Here is a 21,699-nt window from a genome sequence, read left to right as displayed (position 1 = left end):
ATGCAAAAGGATATACAGAATGTTGACTTATTTATGCCTAGGAGGAGATAACAGTGTTGTACCCAAATAACACCACCACTTCTAATTGATTTAGGTTTTAATCACTAATCACAGTACAGCATTTTATGATTTTTTCCCATTTATGTTCATGGCACTCCAAATACTAGAATGAAAGAATATTTGAAATAAAGAGGAGTAAATTATTTCATTATCAAATGTTTCTCTTTTAAAGGAACAGTACCTACATGTATCTCTATAAAATAGTGAAAATGATTTTCACAACCTATGCTGGCTTCTTAGAAGTCAATCTAATTTATCCTCACATCTCTAAGCTGCAACTTGGGGTGGTAGTATTTGTGCCATTGTAATGATGAGGTGGATACTGAAACATGGGGACAATTAAGAAATGAGTCTTTCTCTTGGTATTTACATAATCCTATATAATAAAAGGTAATATGCAAATAGACCGAACTGCGGAACAACCGAACAACTGAACAATCGGTCGCTATGACATGCGCTGACCACCAGGGGGCCTGTGTGGAACATGGCAGACGTTGGCTGTGGTGGGATGATGGAGCAGGTGATTGGGGGTACCAGACCAAGGTGGGGCGCCGGTCCCTGTCATTGGGGCGAGCCTCTGGTGGTTACTAAAAATTCTTTGCTCCAGCGCACCGCTGTCCTGCCCAGAGCTTGCACCCCCTGCCAGTGCTGGCCCTGTTTGCACCTGCAGCTGGCACCGGCGCCACCGCTTGCACCCACTGCCAGTGCCCGTCGTCATCGGTCCCGATCACTCGCTGCCATCAGCGGGTGCGAGTGGCGGCTGCCAGCCCTGAGGGGCAATCAGGGCTGGCAGCTGCCCCTTGCAACCTCTGACAGTGCTGGCCCTGCTTGCACCCGCTGCTGGCGCCGGCCCCAATTGCTCCGCGCCGTCAGGGTTGCGAGTGGGGCCGATGCCATCAGCATGTGGGAGTGGCAGTGGTGGGAGCGGGGCTGCCAGCAGACAGGGGGCTGGGAGTCGCAGTGGGAGGGGCCAGGCAGGGTCTCGGAGGATGGGCCGAGACCCGCCCCTGTGCCTACCACAGCCTCGCGGCCCACAGTTCCTTTCAAAGTGTACAAATTCGTGCACTGAGCCCCTAGTTTTATATAATTTTAAATCCTGGTTGTTAATGTTTGGCTTTTAAAAAACAAGGAATGTAATTCTTCCATGACGATTTGTAACGAAGACTTTTTTGGATTTGGGGTAATATGTTAGTGTCTTTTTTATTTTTCCGGCTTTAAAAAAAATTTTTTTTAAGTATGGTGGTGTCTTAAATTGGGTTGGTTCCTCAGGAAGCAGCCCCTGAGATGGAGTTAGGATATTTAGTAAGGAGCAGCCCTGGGCTCTGTGCCTGTGGAAGAGAGGGGAGGGAGCAGTATCAGGCAGAGGGAGAAGATGGATTTCCCTGCAGGCCCAGTGTCAGCCTTAGGGGACTCTGGATTCAGATAACTCTTCAGAGAACCCTGAACTGGGGCCCTCCCATGTTGATCAATTATTGGAGGTGTACCTCCACCCCACCCCACCCAACAGCAGGACAGGACTGTGGTTGAGGTGGCTCTTTGCAGCTGACACAGTCATTAAGGGATTACACTGACAGCACTCCCAGTAGCTGAGATAAGCCATTCTTTATTGAAGAAGGAGCTGGGTGTGTGAGAAAGAGCCCAAAAAGTCAGGTACACTGGATTTTCTTTTTGATAAATTGTTGACTCTTTAACATTGGATAACATATTGATTGCTTTAAGAAGAAAGTGATAGCTTGCTATATATTTCAATCTGTGTGGCAGGAAATGGTACTAAATAAAAGACTTTTTCATGGTTACTGTTGTTTGAAAAATAGGATTTTAAGGAATGGAAATGAGAACTTTTTTTATAAATGAGTGTTAAGTTCTGAAATACAGTGCTAGCATAAATACATATAAATGGTTTATTTATTTGCATTGGGGTTGTCCTATGAATAACAAATGATGTTGATTAAAGGTAATTTCAGTGAATAATGTAATGAGTTTGTAGTAGTTCTTTGCAATCTGTGGGGAAAATTGTTAAATAAATCACAGAGAGTGATGCTGGTAGTCTGTCCCCTAATAAAGTACAAGTAAATGTATTATAAAAGACAGGGGGCAGGGAGGGGACATTTGCATGTTGTTGGTAGAACGGTCACTTATGTCTAACCTTTATCTCAGCACTTCATGTTTAAGCCCTGTTAATCCCATCTAGCCATTTGTCTTTATGTCATAGCTTCAGTTGTGCGCCTACTGCATGCAGACCCCTGTGCCTGCTTAATACACATTGGAGACATGCTTCTCTTTCTCAAATAGCTCAGAATATCATAAAAAAAGTCACATCTGTTACATTACCACTAGTCTCATCAGAAAAGTATACTATTTGGAAAGATGTTAAGTTCATGATGCGATAAGTTTTCTAAAAATTAATATTTTTGTTGAAAGCTCCATTTTTTTATGTCAATAAGTACTTCAGTCATTTTCATGAAGACAGGCTAATTGTGGTCATTTTTAATGAAAATGTCTGTCAAATAACTGTCTGAATATCCAGTTTATCAATTGTTTTTAAAGTAAAAATGGTGTTCCCTTAGCAAAGCAGCCAATTTAGGCCACAACTCAGAGTCACATGAGTGCTTTTCTTTTACTTTTTAAAATTATTTACTGATTGATTTTAGAGAGAGATGATAGGATAGGATAGGGGAGAGAGAGAGAGAGAGAGAGAGAGAGAGAGAGAGAGAGAGAGAAACATTGACTTGTTGTTCCACTTATTGATGCATTCATTGGTTGATTCTTGTGTGTGCCCTGACTGGGGATAGAACTAGAAACCTTGGTGTATTGGGACAACGCTCTAACCAGCTGAGCTACCCAGCCAGGGCACATGAGTGCTTTCCTTAAAGACAGCTTTTGTGTGTCAGTATGACTAGGAAGTACTTTACAGTTACTTCCCATTTCCTCACACAGGGTATCTGGATATAAGAAAGGTAGCTCAAGTTGGCATTTAACAAAACTAATCTTTTTGTTTCCATTAAGGATTTTCTTAAGTGCAACTGGATTTTTTTTTTTAATGCTAGTGCACAGAATCCACAGAATCCAGTGACTGCTCATGTAGTTGGGTGCCATTGTCTTGACTAGTACTAAGCAGCTTTGCCCTCCAATTGCTTTTATACCATCAGTTCAGGTGTGAACACAGTGAAAAGACAGTGTCTTAGCACAATGAAAAGAATTGTGACCTCACTGCCCTCTGAAAGTGTCCCACGTCTAGTGTCCACAGCCCACAGTGTCCTTTGCTGGTGTAGAGAACTGTTTTAAGCCGGGAGAGCCTGGGGGAGGAGACTGCTTTGGCAAGAGACCAGAGAGCCTGGCTTTGTCTGATGGCAACAGAGATGGAGATCCGGGAAGGAAAAGTTGAAGCTTACTGAGGTTTTCAGCCTGGTAACTGAGTGTGGCAATACCATTAGTCCAGGTAATGACTGGGGAAAGAGGAGTTTATGGGTGAAAGTGATACTGCTGCCACTGAGAGAGAAAAATCTATCATAATTCTCCCACTTGGAAAAGAGAGCACTCAAGCTGCGTCTGTGCAGGGGCCTAAGGTTTGATTTTTTACTAACAACGAGCAATGGTTTTGGAGGCTCCACACATTCTGCATTGATGCCTAAGCCTCTTGTGTCTGTGCTTCCTGTAATAGTACTTTCTCTCCCTGTTTCTAGGAATGGTGCAGAAGCTGGACCAAAAACTTCCAGTGGCCAATGAGTACCTGCTGCTCTCTGGGGGAGTCCGGGAAGGCGTGGTGGACCTGGACTTGGATGAGCTTAATATCTATGCCCGGGGGACTGACTACGATATGGACTTTACCCTTCTGGTGCCAGCCCTTAAGCTGCATGACCGTAATCAGCCTGTGACGCTCGATATGCGCCACTCAGCCTTGTGCCACTCTTGGCTGAGCCTCCGGCTCTTTGATGAGGGGACGATCAGTAAATGGAAAGACTGCTGCACCATCGTGGATCACATCAATGGTGCCACCAACTACTTCTTCTCCCCAACCAAAGTGGCCGACTGGTTCTATGAATCCATCAGCATCGTCCTATCAGAGATACAGAAGAAACCCCAGCGAGGGATGCCAAAGGTGGAGAAGGTAGAAAAGAATGGGACCATCATCTCCATCATCCTGGGTGTGGGGAGCAGCCGCATGCTGTACGATATTGTCCCTGTGGTGTCTTTCAAAGGCTGGCCTGCAGTGGCCCAGAGCTGGCTCATGGAGAACCACTTCTGGGATGGGAAGATCACAGAGGAAGAGGTCATCAGCGGGTTTTACTTGGTGCCTGCTTGCTCCTACAAGGGTAAGAAGGACAATGAATGGCGGCTGTCCTTTGCCAGGAGCGAGGTGCAGCTGAAGAAGTGCATCTCTAGCAGCCTCATGCAGGCCTACCAGGCCTGCAAAGCCATCATCATTAAACTCCTGTCCCGGCCCAAAGCTATTAGCCCCTATCACCTGCGGAGCATGATGCTCTGGGCCTGCGACAGACTTCCTGCCAACTACTTGGCTCAAGAAGACTATGCAGCCCACTTTTTACTGGGCCTCATCGATGACCTGCAGCACTGCCTGGTCAACAAGATGTGTCCCAACTACTTCATCCCTCAGTGCAACATGCTGGAGCACCTGTCGGAGGAGACGGTCATGCTCCAGGCGCGCAAGCTGTCCTCCGTCCGCTCTGACCCCGCCGAGCACTTGCGCACGGCCATCGAGCATGTCAAGGCCGCCAACCGGCTGACGCTGGAGCTGCAGAGGCGGGGGAGCACCACCAGCATCCCCTCCCCACAGTCGGACGGAGGGGACCCCAACCAGCCTGATGACCGTTTGGCCAAAAAACTGCAGCAGCTAGTGACTGAGAACCCGGGGAAGTCCATCTCTGTCTTTATTAACCCTGATGATGTCACAAGGCCCCACTTCAGAATTGATGATAAATTTTTCTGAGCATTTTGCTGCCTTTTGTTTGTCCTGATTCTAAAACTTTGCATCATGTGTCTTGTGGTCTGTGCCGCTGTCTTTCCGTTTTCTACACCTCCAGCCTAGACTGGATCTGTTAAGAACACATTGGAAGTCTCCTGTTTTGCAGGGCGGTGCAGGCTCTGAAACAGTATATTACTATTTCATACGCTGCCTCTGGTTTTGTTTACTGTTCATAGTTCTTGTCCCATAGTTCATTTTTGTTTCGTTTTTTAAGGAGAACTTGAGCCATAGACTGAGATGCCCATGAATTCTCTTGCTTTTTTCTGTTTCATACTTTGTGCAAATTTGTTAATGGGGATAGAGAAACAGACCTCATTCTGACACCTAAGGATTCTATTATTTTTTTGTTTTGTTTTATTTTATTTTATTTTTTAATGAGCTGTCTTCACTACAGATATTTGGGAGTCACCTGAACCTGGGAACTACCCAGTATGCTAGCTGGATCGAATTCTTCTGACCAGTGGCCAGAGTAGTTTCCCCTTCCCACCAAACAGTGTCGACTTTGAAAGTGATAATGCTACAAATTCTGTTTTGGAGCAACTTCATTGAATGTAATTGTCCTCAAATCAGAACTTTGGATGGTTTGGAGGGTATGTTTGACAACTTTCCAAACAGAATTAAGGTTCCCAAATGGTAGTTTTAGTGTATGTAATTATTTGAAGCCTTATTTAAATCTTATTAAAGAACATACCATTATAATTGTTATTTGCACTAATGAAATCTTTGACATTGTCAGAGTTCCAATGTGTGTGTTTCAATATAAGTTGACATCCTCTGTTGAAATGCTATCATACTTTTTTTAATTTAGCCCATTTCTTGCAATCAGTGGAATGATTCTTTACATTTGTTTAGTCCTTTAATTATGGGCTTCTGTTTTGCCATCTTTGATATACCTGGTTCCTATCTTACTGAAAGAAGTTTTTAAAGCTTTATACCTGCTGAGTGACTTTATCTGAAGCTGGGTAAAATATATACTTGATAGAATAGGTGTCTTTGTATGTATTTCTTTGGGGGTTATAGAGGTAAGCTTTTTTTGTAAAGTCTTTTTGCTTCTACTGAAAGTTTTGAGGAAAACTGGCAGGAAGAATTTATAATCCCCAAATAGAAGATATCATGCCTGTTCCAAAACAGATTTTGCTATAGAGCAGGAACCAGGACATGTCTGTGGGCACCAGCCCTGGAGTAGAGCTATCCCGTCTTCATGAACAAATTTTCCTGCCGGGTTTAGGTGCCACAAGGCATTGGCTCCGTTTTTGTATGGACTCATTGCCAACTGTGGTGTTTGAGAGGTCAGGGGGCCTGCTGATCTCTCAAAGATGACCATGATGTCTACTACTGGAAAGGTCAAGCAACATTTTGGTTTTGATCTTGAATATCCAGACCTACAGGTTTGATTGAAATCAGGCATATGCGGTCCTGGGTTTTTGCATGGGAATTAATGTAATGTTTATAAATGAAAATGAAATCCTTCAACCATCTTAAGTCAAACACACAAAAAAATCATAATAAAAGAAACATACTGGCCTTGGAATTTTGTTGTTGTTGCTATTGTTAGTTTGTAATATGGAAACTATTTTCTTTTTAAATATATTTTTATTGATTTCAGAAAGGAAGGGAGAGGGAGAAACATCAATGATGAGAGAGAATCATGGATTGGCTACCTCCTGCACTCCCCCTACTAGGGATTGAGCCCACAACCTGGGCATGTGCCCTTGACCGGAATCAAACCCGGGACCCTTCAGTCCGCAGGCCACTGAGCCAAACTAGCTAGGGTTGAAAAATATTTCCTTATTAGTAATCCCAACAGTAATTTTCAGTAAAGTTGGGGCTTACTGTTGTCTTTGAGGCCAGATGCTCATGTAGGGAACACCCAGTGTTCTTTCCTCCCTTTCCCTATTTTTTCCTACCAGTACTACCTGTCCTCCACATAACCTATGTCCTTCTTGGGAAATGACTTTATCCCCAGCTCCAGACTCTCCCCTGATTGGTGTAGGCCCACTGACACAACCATTTCCCTGGCCACAGTTATTAATTAGGGATTGGCATGGGATGTAAGCGGCTCCCATCAGGGACATGCTCAGGATCCCAGCTTGGGATGCTGGGCAGAGCATGCATGCTGGACATGGAAGAGGAAGCACCTGGCCTCTGCCACTCTGCCAGCTATCCCATAATCATGGCTAGAGCCAGCCTGAGGAAGAAGCTGACATTGGATGATACTACTGAGAGATTGGGCGTGTGGGGTGTAACATGAGTCACCAGACTCTGCCCTCCTCCCTCCCAAGTCCGAGAACTCTCTCCCCATTGAACTTTCTACTTAAATGAGTCAACACTTAGTTCTTTTAGCAGTTTGAATGTGGTTCAATTCATCAAAATTAATTTAAACTGGTGTACCAAACTATTTCAGTGTATTTAAACTAAGTTGTGTGTGCTCTTTTTCTTTCTGGGGACACATATCAAGGGTATCCATATAGTTTATTTAAAAGCTGGTTTATGCTATCTGATTTCATTAATTCCAAAGAATAGCATAGCCTCTATAATGAATAAATATGTACCTGGTGAAAGTCTGTTAAAGTTTATTGTACTTTAACCATTAGGCTAGACTTCCTAGGTTAAAAGAAATGGTTACAAACTGCTGAAGTAGCAAGCATATTCAAAGGCATTGGCTCCCTTTAGTCAAATATAAACCGCTATACCTGTGCTTGGAATTGGCATCTCAAATATGATTAGCAGCATTTACGATATTTTAAGTGCTGTGTTTGCAGACAGAATTGAATTACAGATGTGATAACCTAGCTTCAGTGATCCTCTTGGCACTTCTTTTCCTTTTGCACCTCTAGTCCTAGTGAAAAACACTACAGATTCTTTTTTTTTTTAAATGTATTTTATTGATTTTTTTTTTTTTTACAGAGAGGAAGGGAGAAGGATAGAGAGTTAGAAACATCGATGAGAGAGAAACATCAATCAGCCGCCTCCTGCACACCCCCTACTGGGGATATGCCCACAACCAAGGTACATGCCCTTGACCGGAATCGAACCCAGGACCTTTCAGTCCGTAGGCCAACGCTTTAACCACTGAGCCAAACCAATTTCGGCAACACTACAGATTCTTGTTAAACTTCATGACAAGTCCAGAGGCCCCTGAGATTTAGTAAATTGTTTTAATCCTCACCCGAGGATATTTTTTCATTGATTTTATTTTTTTATTTTTTATTTTTTTATAGAGAATGGAAGAGAGAGGGAAAGACAGACAGAAACATCGATGTGAGAGAAACACATCGATTGGTTGTCTCCTTCATGCACCCCTACCAGGGCCTGGGCCAGGAAGGAGCCTTCATCGGAATCCAACCTGGGACCCTTCAGTCCCAAGGTGACGCTCTATCCACTGAGCCAAACTGGCTAGGGAGGATCTAATTTTAAAACTTTTTAAATGCCTGGTACTATAAGCCTAAGACTCTTAGGCCAGGCATTGTTGAAGGTAGGTAGAAATAGGATATAGTCTGATATCTTTCCTTGTCTGAAACTTAGAAAATCATTGAACTACTAACTTTTTCTTCTGAATCTTGGAAGATTAGTTAAAATCTCTTGTTTCAAATACAATATAAAAAGCCTGAAGGAGTCATGATTTCAGCCTTACTTACAACTGATTTCTTTGGTTGTGGGAATTCATCAGCTGTAACTGAACAGGTTTTCAACCCCCTGATGAGACCTGGTTTCACATATTTTAAGAGTAGATTATTCTCTGCCTTTCTCATCTGAAATGGAAGATCCAAAGATGCAAGTAAAGACTAGTTTTAGAGTGATGAAGCCAGTCAGGACCAGACATTTTAAAAATAGGATTATCCCCACAATTATTGTACATAATTACTTCAGAGAAAATGAGAGGCATTTTCTTACATGGCTAATTTTATTTTCAGGTGGAGAGGTGAGGAAGCAGGGCAACAGGCAGCTTCTAGAGCTAGTTGAAGGGTCCTTAGTGATTTCTGCACCACCCTTGACACACACACTTGCTTTCACATCACTGACTGGAAGCTGCTTTGCAGGGCTGGGGAACATTTGGCCTGTGGGCCATATAAGGCCCATGAAATCATTTTGTCTGGCCCTGCCAAGGCATTTAGTTAGGGTGAGTTAATTAAGTGTTTGACCAAATAGAGCAGGCCAATTTTTAAGTTGATCATTTTGTATGGCCCTTGAATAATGTTATAAATATCCAAATGGCCCTTGGCAGAAAAAAGGTTCCCTACCCCTGCTTCAGGGTGACTAACACTTCCTGGGAGGATTCTGCCCATTGGCTGGTCACAGCTAAGTGCTGGATCAGATCATTACCTTGCTGAGGAAAATTTCCTGACAAGATCAGCCGTGGATGGGATGCTGGGAAGGAAAAGGAAGCTTGTGCTTGGCAGCAGCTGCTGGACTCCGAGGTCAGGCAGCTTCCTGCTGCTCCAGAACTCCGCCTGGTCCTCGGGGAAATACCTGCACTTTGTTCTGCAAAGCTCTCTGCAGAACCTCTTCCTTGGAGCCGTCCAAGGCTGCTGGTGGGGCTGTCTCACTTCCAGCTGGTCGTTCATAGGGGTCTGGGAAAGATTTTTATTACTCCCCATATGCTGACCGGGAGGGTAAAACTTTTTGCCATTAAATGGAGCATTAACTACTACTTATACTAAAGAAAGGATGGGCATCACTTCCTGTTACTGTTACTTTGTTAATATCAAGTAAAAACACATTTTTAACTGATTGAATTGATGTAATTAATGCTCCTCTCTGAGGAAAATAGCCAATTTAAAAAATGTACCTCTTATGCTGTAATTTCCTCAGTAGGTAAACAAAGAATATATGATCGAAACATTGTTTAGAATAAATATTTGCCAGTGGAGAATTATTGGCAACAGGTCTAAAATTCTACCTTTTGTTAATTAGCTGGAAAATAATATATAAAATTCTACCTTTTGTTAGTTAGCTGGAAAATAATACTTTTTAAGAAAATATGCATTGTATATGGTAGAAATCAAGCTGTAATAATTTAACTACAATAATTGTGTTTCTCCATTTTATAGTGATATCCTATTTGCAGTTCATTCAAAAGCATCATGTTTCATAGACCATTTGCTCTATGGCACTGAATTTTATACTAATGTAGTGTGATCCTGGTTTTCTAAGTTTAGCTGGCAGTTTTCAATCTACAACTGGGTCCAGACATTCATTCATCAACCATCAGAGAGCCCATATGCCTGGGTCTATGTGCTTAAGAATAATACAGAATTTTCAAAAAGTCCAATGTTAATCCCCCATGTAAAAACACTGCTGTTCAAAGATCTTTCCAGATATATTGAGCCTTATTTTGAAATGGCCGTTGAGATGAGAATGTTTGAATTTCTAGACCACTTTTCATTTGTTTTCAGGATAAACAGACTCTTAACGTGACTTGGGTAGAGACAGGCGTTGAAATGTTGCATCTGCTGTCTTCTGTTCCACCAGTTCATCATGGACGCTAACGGGGCTAGATGTGGGTAGAGGCTAAAACTTGTTTCTTACATTAACATCCTTACCTGTGAAATGCAGAACGGAGGTAGCTGCTCACTTCCTTTCTGACTTTCCCAATCTAAGATTGCTTCTTCTGCCAAATAATCTCAATTTTAGACTTATACATTTATCTATTTACATACCTGAAATTAACTAATGACAATTTATGACTTGAAAATGGGATTTGCAGAGCCAGACTGCGGTGGATAGAAATGGCAGGGAGTGCTCAGCTGGGTGAATTAATGAGAGCATGTTGCTTTTGCTTATTCTCCTCCCCTTCCTCCTCTCACTCCAGGGTGGCATTATTGTCCTAAGAGCTCCCCAAGGCCAGATCTCTCTGTGCCCTCTGCACAGCTGCCTTTGTCATATTTTATAAAGCTGTGGCTTACAAAAGGATTTTACTGGAAAATGGAAGCTTTTTTTTGCTCTCAGGTCACTAAGTATAGCTTGAGCATTGACCTTACTGAGCTCACACATCAGTTTTGTTCAGTACTTTTTAATACAAAAATTTTGAGAGAAACAAAGCCATTCAGGGATTTGCATGACAAGAAGGTAAGACTATCTTGAGTATATAATCTGCTTAAATTTGGTCTCTACCTTCCATGTGCACCTCGTGGTGGAAACCTTTGGGGCAATGTCTCCTATCATAGTCCTGTGACTCTGACAAGTCACAGCAGGACTCCAGCCAGCCAGATCCTTCCTTGCTGTCTTATTGACCTTCCAGTCTTCTTGAGTTTTTTTTTTTTCTTTTTTTAATGCTGATAGTGTGGAGTAGAGTCAAAGCAAAGTATAATAGAGAATAAGACAGAGGAACATAGTCCAAGAATGGTTTTCTCATCTTCACTATGAGGGCCCTAACCTAGAAGACCCCTGAACTTTGGCATTGACTGCCTGCTTATTTTCTATTCACTTATGTCCAGACTCAATCCTCTATAATGTTTTAACAACAGCTTTGTAGGACATTGAATGGCACCAGGTCCTTACATGAAGTTCCCTGTTTGAAAAAATCCTGCAGTCTTTTGATAAACACAAAAACCTCATGCTAAAACCTCTCCTAGTAAAATTCTCTGAGACGCCCCTTTTTCATGTTCCTATTATTAGAGAATCACTGTCTTTTAAGTATTCCTACCAGCCAGCGAAAAATATTTTGACATGCTTTCTAAGGTTTGTCTTATGAAAATTATAGGTACCAGGGTTTGTTTTAAAAATAAATTTACAGACTATGTCAAACTATACATTCTCCTAAAACACTGTTTTGCAATAACATTCTTCCCATTAAGAATAATTTATCTACATGGAAGGACAAGTGGATATGAAAGGACTTCTCTCATTTTTCTTCTGCCTAAATTGATTTTATACAAGTACCTGTCTCACGGGAAAGAGTGACTCACATCGAAATGCCTTTACAGCTAGTTGATCCACAGATTTTGTTCAAGTCTTGAATCCCCATAGTGGAGAGGGGCCTCATGGAGTTTTAGCCAAGTGAAATGGAGGTGAATGTGTATGCGGGGGGCAGTGGGGGGCACCAAACCTAGATGCTCAGATGTATATGAGTTCTAACTACACACACATATGAGCATAGTATGATATTAGATTAGAGTTCAATGAAATAGGAACCTTTGTCCTGAACTTGTCTTTCAGGGCACTTAATGAATGAATGCAGCTTCAGTTAATGACCTACCACTATCTAGCCTTGTGACTTGATTCTAGTTCCCTTTACTTTCTACTTCAGTTTTCTCAATTGTTATGTGAATGAAATTTGAATAGGTTGGATTTTCATTGTTCACTTTAGGGAATACCATAGTGTTCTGGCCATTGGTGTCCAGATAATGGAGCATCTCTATTTTTATCTACCTTACATGTTAGAATCTCCCATAATAAGTTATTTAAAGAAAATGTGTCACTGTCTTAAGTACCGCAAAGCATGTGATGAGATGATATCTGAGGGTCCTTAGATTTCTGAAGGGTCAGTAGTTCTAGATAGCAAGTGTTAAAGACAATGTGTTGTGGAGTGAAAGAAGAGTGGAAAACATTTCAATACGCAGTTATTCATTCAACAGATGTTTACTGAGCACCCAGATGAAAGAGGAGGACTGTTCTCCAGCCTGGTCAAGTTTTTAGTGAAATGGGAGTGAATGTTGAGGGAGAACATCAGGCCTAGGTTTTCAGTTATAAAAAAATGAGTCACATGGAAAATTCATAATTAAGATAAAAACAAATATTAATAACTTTTCACATATCTCAGCCCACACTGGCACAGTAAAATAGGGTTTCTCTACCTTGGTACTATTGACATTCTGAGCCAGATGAGTCTTTGTTGTGGACAGCTGCCCTGTGCATTGTGGGATATTTAGCAGCTTCCCTGGCCTTATTCACTACATGCCTGCAGCATCCTGTACCTCCCACTATGACAAACACAATGTGTTCAGACATTGCCAAATGTCCCCTGGGGAGCAAAATTGCCTGTAGTTGAGAACCACTGCCGTGAATAATTCTACTTAACCTTTTATTTCCTGGAGGTAGAGACAAGTTTAAGTTCATTTCTGTGACTAGCCAAAAGTAAGTAAATACCTAGGATTTGCTGGTTGAATTAAATTTGTAGCAGCAGAGTGCTGATGAGTCTTTCCAGAGTTCTTCATTCATCACTTTTATCTTTGCAACTATCAAAATACTTGCTCAAGTAGTTAAAGAACCAACATTTTCCAATCTTTCAGCTATTGCCAATAGGGTCTATTAAGTTATATTCTAAGATGTAGCTTTTTCCTTCAAGAAACTTATAGTGTTTATGGGGAAATATTGGTTGTGTAGATGGATATATAATAAGCAGAAAAAGGTATATACAGAGAGGATCAAATGTAATACCAGCTAATAGTTATCACAGGAATTGAGCTTAGAGACAAATCTTGGGCTGGGATGTTTAGGGAAAGCTTTGAAAGATACGAGGATTTATAAAACTATGGAGATGGTGGGAAAATATAGGATGAGGGAGAGCTTTAGGGAGGTGTGGAGGGGCCACTATGGGAATGAAGTATAAGAAATTCAGCTAGTTCCATTTTTTCCTATTGAGGTCTGAAAAATGCTGCTGGAACTGAAGTTTAAACTTAGAAAATATATCTGCTGTAAAAATGGAATCTCACTTCTTGTTTTGACTCTTGACAGCATGGGAACTCTATAAGCAGTTTGACAGTGCTTGAGATTCAAATCTAAGTTGTCACTGAAGTGTCTTTACAGCTGAATAAGTTTCACATATAAGCACTGTTTTGTCTCATTATTTTTGGTGGAATTTATTAAGAAGTATTATCAAGTTTGTAGAAACAGCTAATTTTCAAAGCCATTCAAGGCTCAACAGTAGGACAGTTTTTCTCATCCAGAAAATTTGTAATCTCAGCCCTGTGCCAAAATAGTCCCAGAAACAATTTACCAGTGCAGAGTCACTAGCTTTCTGTGTGGTTGGGCAGTTAAGGCTACCCAACTTCTATTTCTGAACAAAAGTTCTCAGAATTGCCAATGGTTACATCTACAAGAGCACATGAAGTTCATGGTTCATGCCACTGTGTTTAGAATACATGATCAATTCAAACATTGCTTCAGAATACCTGCTGATGAGCAGTACAATGAATAATCATAGGCTTAAGTATTACATTTTTACAAGCCTTATAAATTTGTCAATCTAAGCTTTTGTTCTGCTCCACATATATTTTAACCTCCATCAGTTAACACATCTTGGCAGATTCCACTTCAGATTGTATAGAATTAGTGTTGTGTTTTTTTTTTTTTAACTTCTTTGAAAATGTCCCCTGTACTTTTTCCACACAAACCGATTTTCAGTCACCTCAAGCTCTATATTGATTCCTCAAGTAAATAACAACTGAGCAGTATTGATAATATCTATGAACTCATCAAGAGCTAAGGAAAACCACTCAAAATAAATTATTTTATTTTTAAATGACTATTGATTTTGTTCCCAATGTCATTTTGTCTTCTGTTTGGATTACCCATTCCCATGTTTTCTCTTTGCTCTAGCATTGAAATTTCACATTAAGATAGGTCTTGGTTTGACCATTCTGGGAAATATTTAAGCAGTTTCCTGGTGTTTCATTTCAGCATGATATTTTAGACCATTTTTTTTTTATTTAGAAAGTTTTCTGAAAATAAAGTTTAAAATATTTGTTTATGTTTTTATTATTTTTGTAGGGATTCTATTAATATCCATATTTTATTTCCTGTGCTGGTCTTTCATGTGTGTCATTGTCTTAAAAATCTTATTTTTAAATTTTATATTTTTATTTTTTGCCATTTTTTATTTTCTTTGCTCTCTGTGTCTATTCTCATCTCCCTTCTAATTTACTCTTTCTCTTTTTTAAAAAAATAAATCTTTATTGTTTAGATTATTACAGTTGTTCCTCTTTTTCCCCCCCATAACTCCCCTCCACCCCGTTCCCACCCCACCCTCTGCCCTTACCCCGCCCCCCACTGTCCTCATCCATAGGTATACGATTTTTGTCCAGTCTCTTCCCGCACCCCCCACACCCTTTTCCCCCCGAGAATTGTCAGTCCACTCCCTTTCTATGCCCTTGATTCTATTACATTTGCCAGTTTATTCTGTTCATCAGATTTTTTATTCACTTGATTTTTAGATTCACTGGTTGATAGATATGTATTTGTGGTTCATAGTTTTTATCTTTACCTTTTTCTTCTTCTTCCTCTTCTTAAAGAATACCTTTCAGCATTTCATATAATACTGGTTTGGCAGTGATGAACTCCTTTAGCTTTTTCTTATCTGTGAAGCTCTTTATCTGACCTTCAATTCTGAATGATAGCTTTGCTGGGTAGAAAAATCTTGGTTGTAGGTTCTTGCTATTCATCACTTTGAATATAAACACACACACACACGCACACACACACACACATTTCTATATCCATCTATATTTTAAAAACCATGAGGACATTCCAATACCTCGAATTCCAATCCACCTCGATAGGGTTCATTTTAGTTTCCTACCTTTTCATCTTTTCATATTGTGTCTTTATTCTCTGAGAAACCTGTTTTAAATATATTTATGTATTTGATCAATTTCTCTGTTTATAACTAACCTTCTATTCCTTTTTCCACCTCTTGGCCACTCTTACTCCCCAGTGGGGGGGACCTCCTTATCCCAGTAGAGCTCTGAAATGACCCCCCTGGGCTACTGCCCTCCCTCCACCCAAGACACTCTCCTCTCCTGCTAATGCACCTTCTCCAAGCTAAATGCTCCACCGCAAACCATGCACAAACACATACTTAAGTGGATGCCTACTGTGTTTAGCTTTGTCTAATAGTTTTGGACTGAATTGTTTGAAGAGAGGAAAACTGTTTCTTAGTTATTTCCAGAGACCCCTTGGTTCTTATTTTATGTCCTCCATATAATTTCTAATTAACTTCTGAGCTTTTCTATTTTTGATCTCTATTGTTCTATCAAAGGTGCAATCATTTTTAAGTGTGTTTCAGTGCATTTTGTCATTTTAAAACCTTATTTCTGGGCCCATTTTTCAGGGTTCTCATAGTCAGAATTTAATAAGGTTCATTTTAATGTGTTTTTTTTTCTTATAACTTGTATTTTAAGCAGTTAAACTGTACTTTTCATGCCTTTTGTTTTAAATAAGGTAAGTTTTCCTGTGCTATTAAGAGGAGTTACTATTGGTTGAAGGGGGCCAGGAATTCTCTCTGGTTCGGAATGAAGCCCAATGGAAACAGGGTTTGTGGTTATTAGGCATTAAGACCTGTTCTTCACTTTGGATGAGAAAGATTAGCAACTGCAGAGCTTCTTGCCTATCACACATTCTCTTCTATCCACACATAGTAGCTGGTGTGCTTGCTTAAAAGCTTCTTTTCTTTTGTTCCTATCCTCATTTATTCTTAATTTCTTTGCCTCTCTCTGTGGTATTAAAGGGGAGTCAGTGAGACTCCAAGATGCTACTTCCTCATCTCCAAGCAAAAGGTCATTGATTTTGCCCTGCTTCACCTGCCTCATATTTTAGGGGCAACTAGTTAGTGGCTTGCACTTGAGCTCTTTAAGGAGCATGCTTCTTCCATGTCCTCCCTTCCCTGGTCCAATTTTTGCCACCCTTAGAAGTTCTTCCTCAAATATACATGACTTGGAGCATGAGTGTTTCCTAGTTCTTTCTCAGAAATGATTTATTTTTTGTCACTTCAATTGATTGCTACAAAATGTGAGCAAGGATATCTTTGCTTCACCATTTACAACTCTTTAGCTGTTTATTGTTTTTTCGTATACCGAAATGTTGAGGCTTTTTTTATTTGAAATCTGCTAATCTTTTTATTTATGATTACTGATTTTATAGTTTTTCTTAGAAAGTTATTTGCTTATAAGAATAAGTTCACATATAATTCCTATTCATATTTTATTTTGTACATTTAGAAATATTTAATTTCCTAATTCTACTGGAGTTTGTTTAATGTAAGGTTTAACGTAAATGTACTTATTTTTATGAATGGTAGGTCTATTTTCCTCCTACTATTTGTTTATATCTGTCCTTTCCCCACTGTTATGTAATACCACAAAATGTATTAAATTCTGATGTAGATTTTCTGGAGTTCAATGTACTATTCCATTGTCATCATCTGTCATTCTGTTTCTATTTCATATCCACAGTGTTTTAATTATTATATAAAAAATAAGTTTATCTCACTCTGTTTCCAAAATTTTCTTAGCTATTCCAGCTATTTTTGAAGCATTTTGCTAAGTTGATTAATTGGTATTTTATACCCTTAAGGTTCCTTTCAGAAACATGGGATTCATTTCTTTTATGTCAATATATCAGTAAAGTTTTCTGATTTTCTTCATAGTTCCAAGTACGTGATTTCCATTTTTATTTCATTACATAGTTTTTTTAAATAGTAACTATAGCTATAGAGAAAATTTAATATCAAGATAAGACTGACCTTATGAGATTAATTGAAAAGATCACCATTAAAATTTTATTTAAAGGGCTTAAATATTAAGAATGGTCTATTCCTTGAGTATTTATTTAAAGAGATTCCATTAAAACCAACTAGGACTGATGTCATGTTGTAGGAGGGCTACATTTGCATTTTAAAAGGTTTTTAATAGACTTTATAGGACACAAGAGAGACAAAACCATCCACTTAATTCAATCATATAATGAAATTATATGCCAGGCACTGCACAGTATTGGGGTTATTGAGACAAGATATGCTCTTTGTTTCATAGTTCCTTGGGAATTTATTTTAACTTATTAAGCTGGGAAATGTTCTGACATTAAATAATGGTTACACTGCAAAATAATCTGAGTTTAAGCTTTTTGACAAATGCTTCTTTTGATGTTATCATTCCTTAAACTAATTCTGGAAGGTTGACTGCTATAATCCTAAAATGAGTTATTAATCAGCTTTGTATTTGAGTTCCCACTATAACTTCTAGAACAGCCTTTGTTAGTCCCATCTCTATCCCAATCCAGCATACTCAAGTGCCCTTATACCTTTCTATTAATGCCAGTGGTTCATTGGGTTAGTGTTTAAATTGTTTGAAGAAACTCCATGTTGGTTTCCTACCACTCACTCCACACATGTGAAATCACCTTTGTGGAGTTTATGAAACTCACAGAAATCCTTTTCCTATGTGTAAGAGATACATATTTATATACATACTAGAGGCCCAGTGCATGAAATTCATGCACAGGTAGGGTCCCTAGGCCTGGCTGGTGATCAGGGCCAATCGGGGCCTTCCTTCATTCCGTGCTGCCCCCTGGTGGTCAGTGCACATCATAGCGAGCAATCAAACTCCTGGTCTCCCAGTTGAACTCCCAAGGGGGACAATTTGCATATTAGGCTTTTATATATATATATAGTTGTATAAGATATTACCTTTTCCCCCATTTGCTTCTCAGAATATCCAATGGGATAGTTAGGGCAAAGATTACTAGTATTTGCTTCACTTTGCAATTGACAAAACTGAGGCTTAAACAGAATGGATTTTCCTAGGCCACAGGGCTTGAGGAAGGGGGCTTAAAAGGTAATATTGGAAGTGGTCATTGAGAGGAGTGGCCTTGGGTTGACCTGAGAGCTCGGCCCAGGCAATGAGGCCATGATAGGAGGCTCCTCACCCTTCCGCTGTCCTTGAATGAGTATTCTGCACACCATTCCCACACTGGATGCTGATTTCAGGGACGCAGCCTTGAGAGAGTAACATGTTGATACCACCTGGATGGTATATAAACTGAACTCCATTAAGGCCTCTATATAAACTTAAGATTCTGGCAAGTGAGTATGGAAATCTATCTTACTGCGCCAAACACAAGCCTTGAGTGAAGTAAATTATCTTGCTTATCAAACTTGCCACCTACCATCTGGAGCCCCTTTCTTCCAGTCTCTCCTTGCCCTTTGTGTATGAAGCCAGTTTTTAAAACAACAGGCACAGATCCAGTTTTCTAACTCCAAATTTGGAAGAAAGTAGCTTTTAATTTACATAGCTTCTACTACAGGAAGTGATGATATAATGGTTTGGGCCTAAATTCTATAGTGACTAAATTTGCTTTTGAATTCTCTTGTAACTGGATAGTTCTTCCTGGCAATGGCTCCTATGCTTCCTTTTAAAATATGAACTAGAAAGAGCCGTTGGGTCAGCCTTCTAACTCAGCTACTGGGTCCTGAGAGGAAATATAGGAGTTGCTTCCTCTTGAAGATGTCTTATTTCATCTTTCTAACCTTCTAGCTTTGTCCAATTTTATCCCAATTTATTATTTGTAATTTTTTTCCTGAGGAAGATAGAGAAAATTAGCCTGTGTAATGAGAATAGTAGGGAGATGTAATTTTATGTTATTGAGATATAATTATTATTGAGATATGATTTTCTATTCAATTTTATATTATATAATGAAAGGAGAACTTTAAAATTGTGTAATACCTTAGGGATTATCGCCTTTAAATGAGCGAGATAATACTTCCAAGAGTAAGTGTGTAATTATAGGCAGATAATGAAAATAGAGTTCATTTTTATGCTGTCTGTATTGTGAAATGTAATTCCATTCAGAAAAAAAATGAATAAAGTGTAAAGATACAACTCAACTTTAACCAATTTTGATAAAAATAAATACCCATGTAATTACCACCCAGATCAAGAAATAGGGTGCTCTAGCTGATTTGGCTCAGTGGATAGAGCATTGGCCTATGGACTGAAGAGTCCTGGATTCGATTCTGGTCAAGGGCACATGCCTGGGTTGCGGGCTCAATCCCCAGTAGGGGGAGTGCAGGAGGCAGCCAATCAATGATTATCTCCCATCATTGATGTTTCTATCTCTCTCTCCCTTTCCCTTCCTCTCTGAAATCAATAAAAATATATTTTAAAAAATAGGGTAACTTTGCTAAATTTTTTTTATAATCTCTTCTTTGCTTTTCTTTATAGCTTTTTTTAGTATGCTACTGCACCATTAGATGATATAGTTTAGTTGGACTGTAGTTTTGAATTGTGTATATATGGAATCATTCTTTTGTGTTCGACTTCTGCTCAACTTTTTGTTCGTGAGATTCATCCCTGTTGTTTCAGGAAACTGTAGTTTGTTAATTTCCAATGCTATCTGATATTTCATTACATAAATCCAACACTATTTATTTAATTATATACTGTTGGTAAATATTTAACTTGTCTCCAGTTTTTAGTTATTATAAATAATATTGCTATGTATGTTTTTATCTATGCCTCCTGATACTTACTGTATGCACATATTTCTTTTTCTTTTTTGGACATAAATACAGTAGTAGAATTGTTAGTTATAAATATTTAAAATATCTTCTCCCACTTTGTGACTTGCCTTTGAATTCTCTTAATCATATATTTGGATAAGTAGAAGTTCTTAATTTTATCTTCATATAAATTTATCAATCTTTACATTCTCTTACAAATTTCTTTCTCATCTGATGGTTGAACATTCTCTCATATTATCTTCGAAAAGATTTTTTTTTCAAATTTATGTCTACATCCATCCAACATTAGGATTGTTTCCAAGTTTTGCCTGTTTTCGATAGTTAAGGTATAAAGCTCCAATGTATATTTTGTACATGTCCTTTCATTGGATACTATAGGCCTGGTGCACGAATTCGTGCATGGGTGGAGTCCCTCCACCTGGCCTGTGATCAGGGCCAATCAGAGCCGTCTCGCCCAGTCCCGACCAGGGGCTGATCAGGGCTGGTGGCTGGGGAAGGACCGTGGGAGGGACCACGGGAGAGCTCTAGGGCATGTCCAGCCCGTCTCTCCCAGTCCTGATCGGCCGGACCCCAGCAGCAAGCTAACCTACCGGTCAGAGCATCTGCCCCCTGGTCGTCAGTGCACATCATAGCAACTGGTCAGTCAACCACTCGGTGGGACATTTAGCATATTAGGCTTTTATATATATAGACTAGAGGCCCAATGCATGAAATTTATGCAAGGGGCTTGGTCCTTGCAGCCCCAGCTGGCCCTCACAGCCCCTCGCAGCCCCGGCTGGTCCTTGCAGCCCCGGCTTTATCTGGAAGGTCATCTGGATGGTCATTCTGCTATTTGGTTTAATTAGCATATTAGCTCTTTATTATATAGGATTGTAACTCACAGCACAGAATGCTCGGCATACACTTTCCCTCCAGCCCCTGGTCTTGGAGACCTCATGTCCTTGCAAGGCTCTGCTCATCCTCTTCAGCTGCCACACGAAGTAAATTGCATCGTGTGCATGGAAACCCTTTGCAGGCTCCATGGGTGTGTCTTTACTTCGTTGCAGTTCCGATTACCCCAACATGAGGAGAGACACCCTCATTATCAGGTAACACCATCGTGGTAAGACCCCTGCTCAGCCTAATGCAGCAGTTTTAAATAGGCCATGGGTCGCTCTAGATGTTTTGGCTCAATGGATAGAGCCGTGGCCTGCGGACTGAAGGTTCCTGGGTTTGATTCGGTCAAGGGCACATTCCTGGGTTGCGGGATCAATCCCCAGTAGGGGGCATGTGGAGGCAGTTGATCGATGGATTCTCTCTCATCATTGATGTTTCTATCTCTCTCCCTCTGCCTTCCTCTCTGAAATCAATAAAAATATATTAAAAAAGAAAATTAAATAGGCCATGAATCAAACAAAGGTCACTGTTCTCTATCCAT

The 21,699-nt window shown here is 40.1% G+C and overlaps 1 protein-coding gene across 1 annotated transcript in view; it reads left to right on the top strand.

Moving 5' to 3' along the window:
• Positions 1-7,343, top strand: part of MB21D2 (Mab-21 domain containing 2) — a 115,244-nt gene extending 107,901 nt beyond the window's left edge. The window contains exon 2 of the mRNA XM_079766404.1: positions 3,744-7,343. Within this exon, the coding sequence (XP_079622530.1) occupies positions 3,744-5,008 (1,265 nt within the window). The 3' untranslated portion in view covers positions 5,009-7,343. The remainder of the gene's footprint in view (positions 1-3,743) is intronic.
• Positions 7,344-21,699: the final 14,356 nt, after the last annotated feature.

The sequence above is a fragment of the Cnephaeus nilssonii genome (assembly GCF_951640355.1).
Source record: "Cnephaeus nilssonii genome assembly, chromosome: 3".
NCBI lineage: Eukaryota > Metazoa > Chordata > Mammalia > Chiroptera > Vespertilionidae > Cnephaeus > Cnephaeus nilssonii.
The sequence above is the reverse complement of the archived record's forward strand: the minus strand, read 5'-3'. Positions and strand labels throughout refer to the sequence as shown.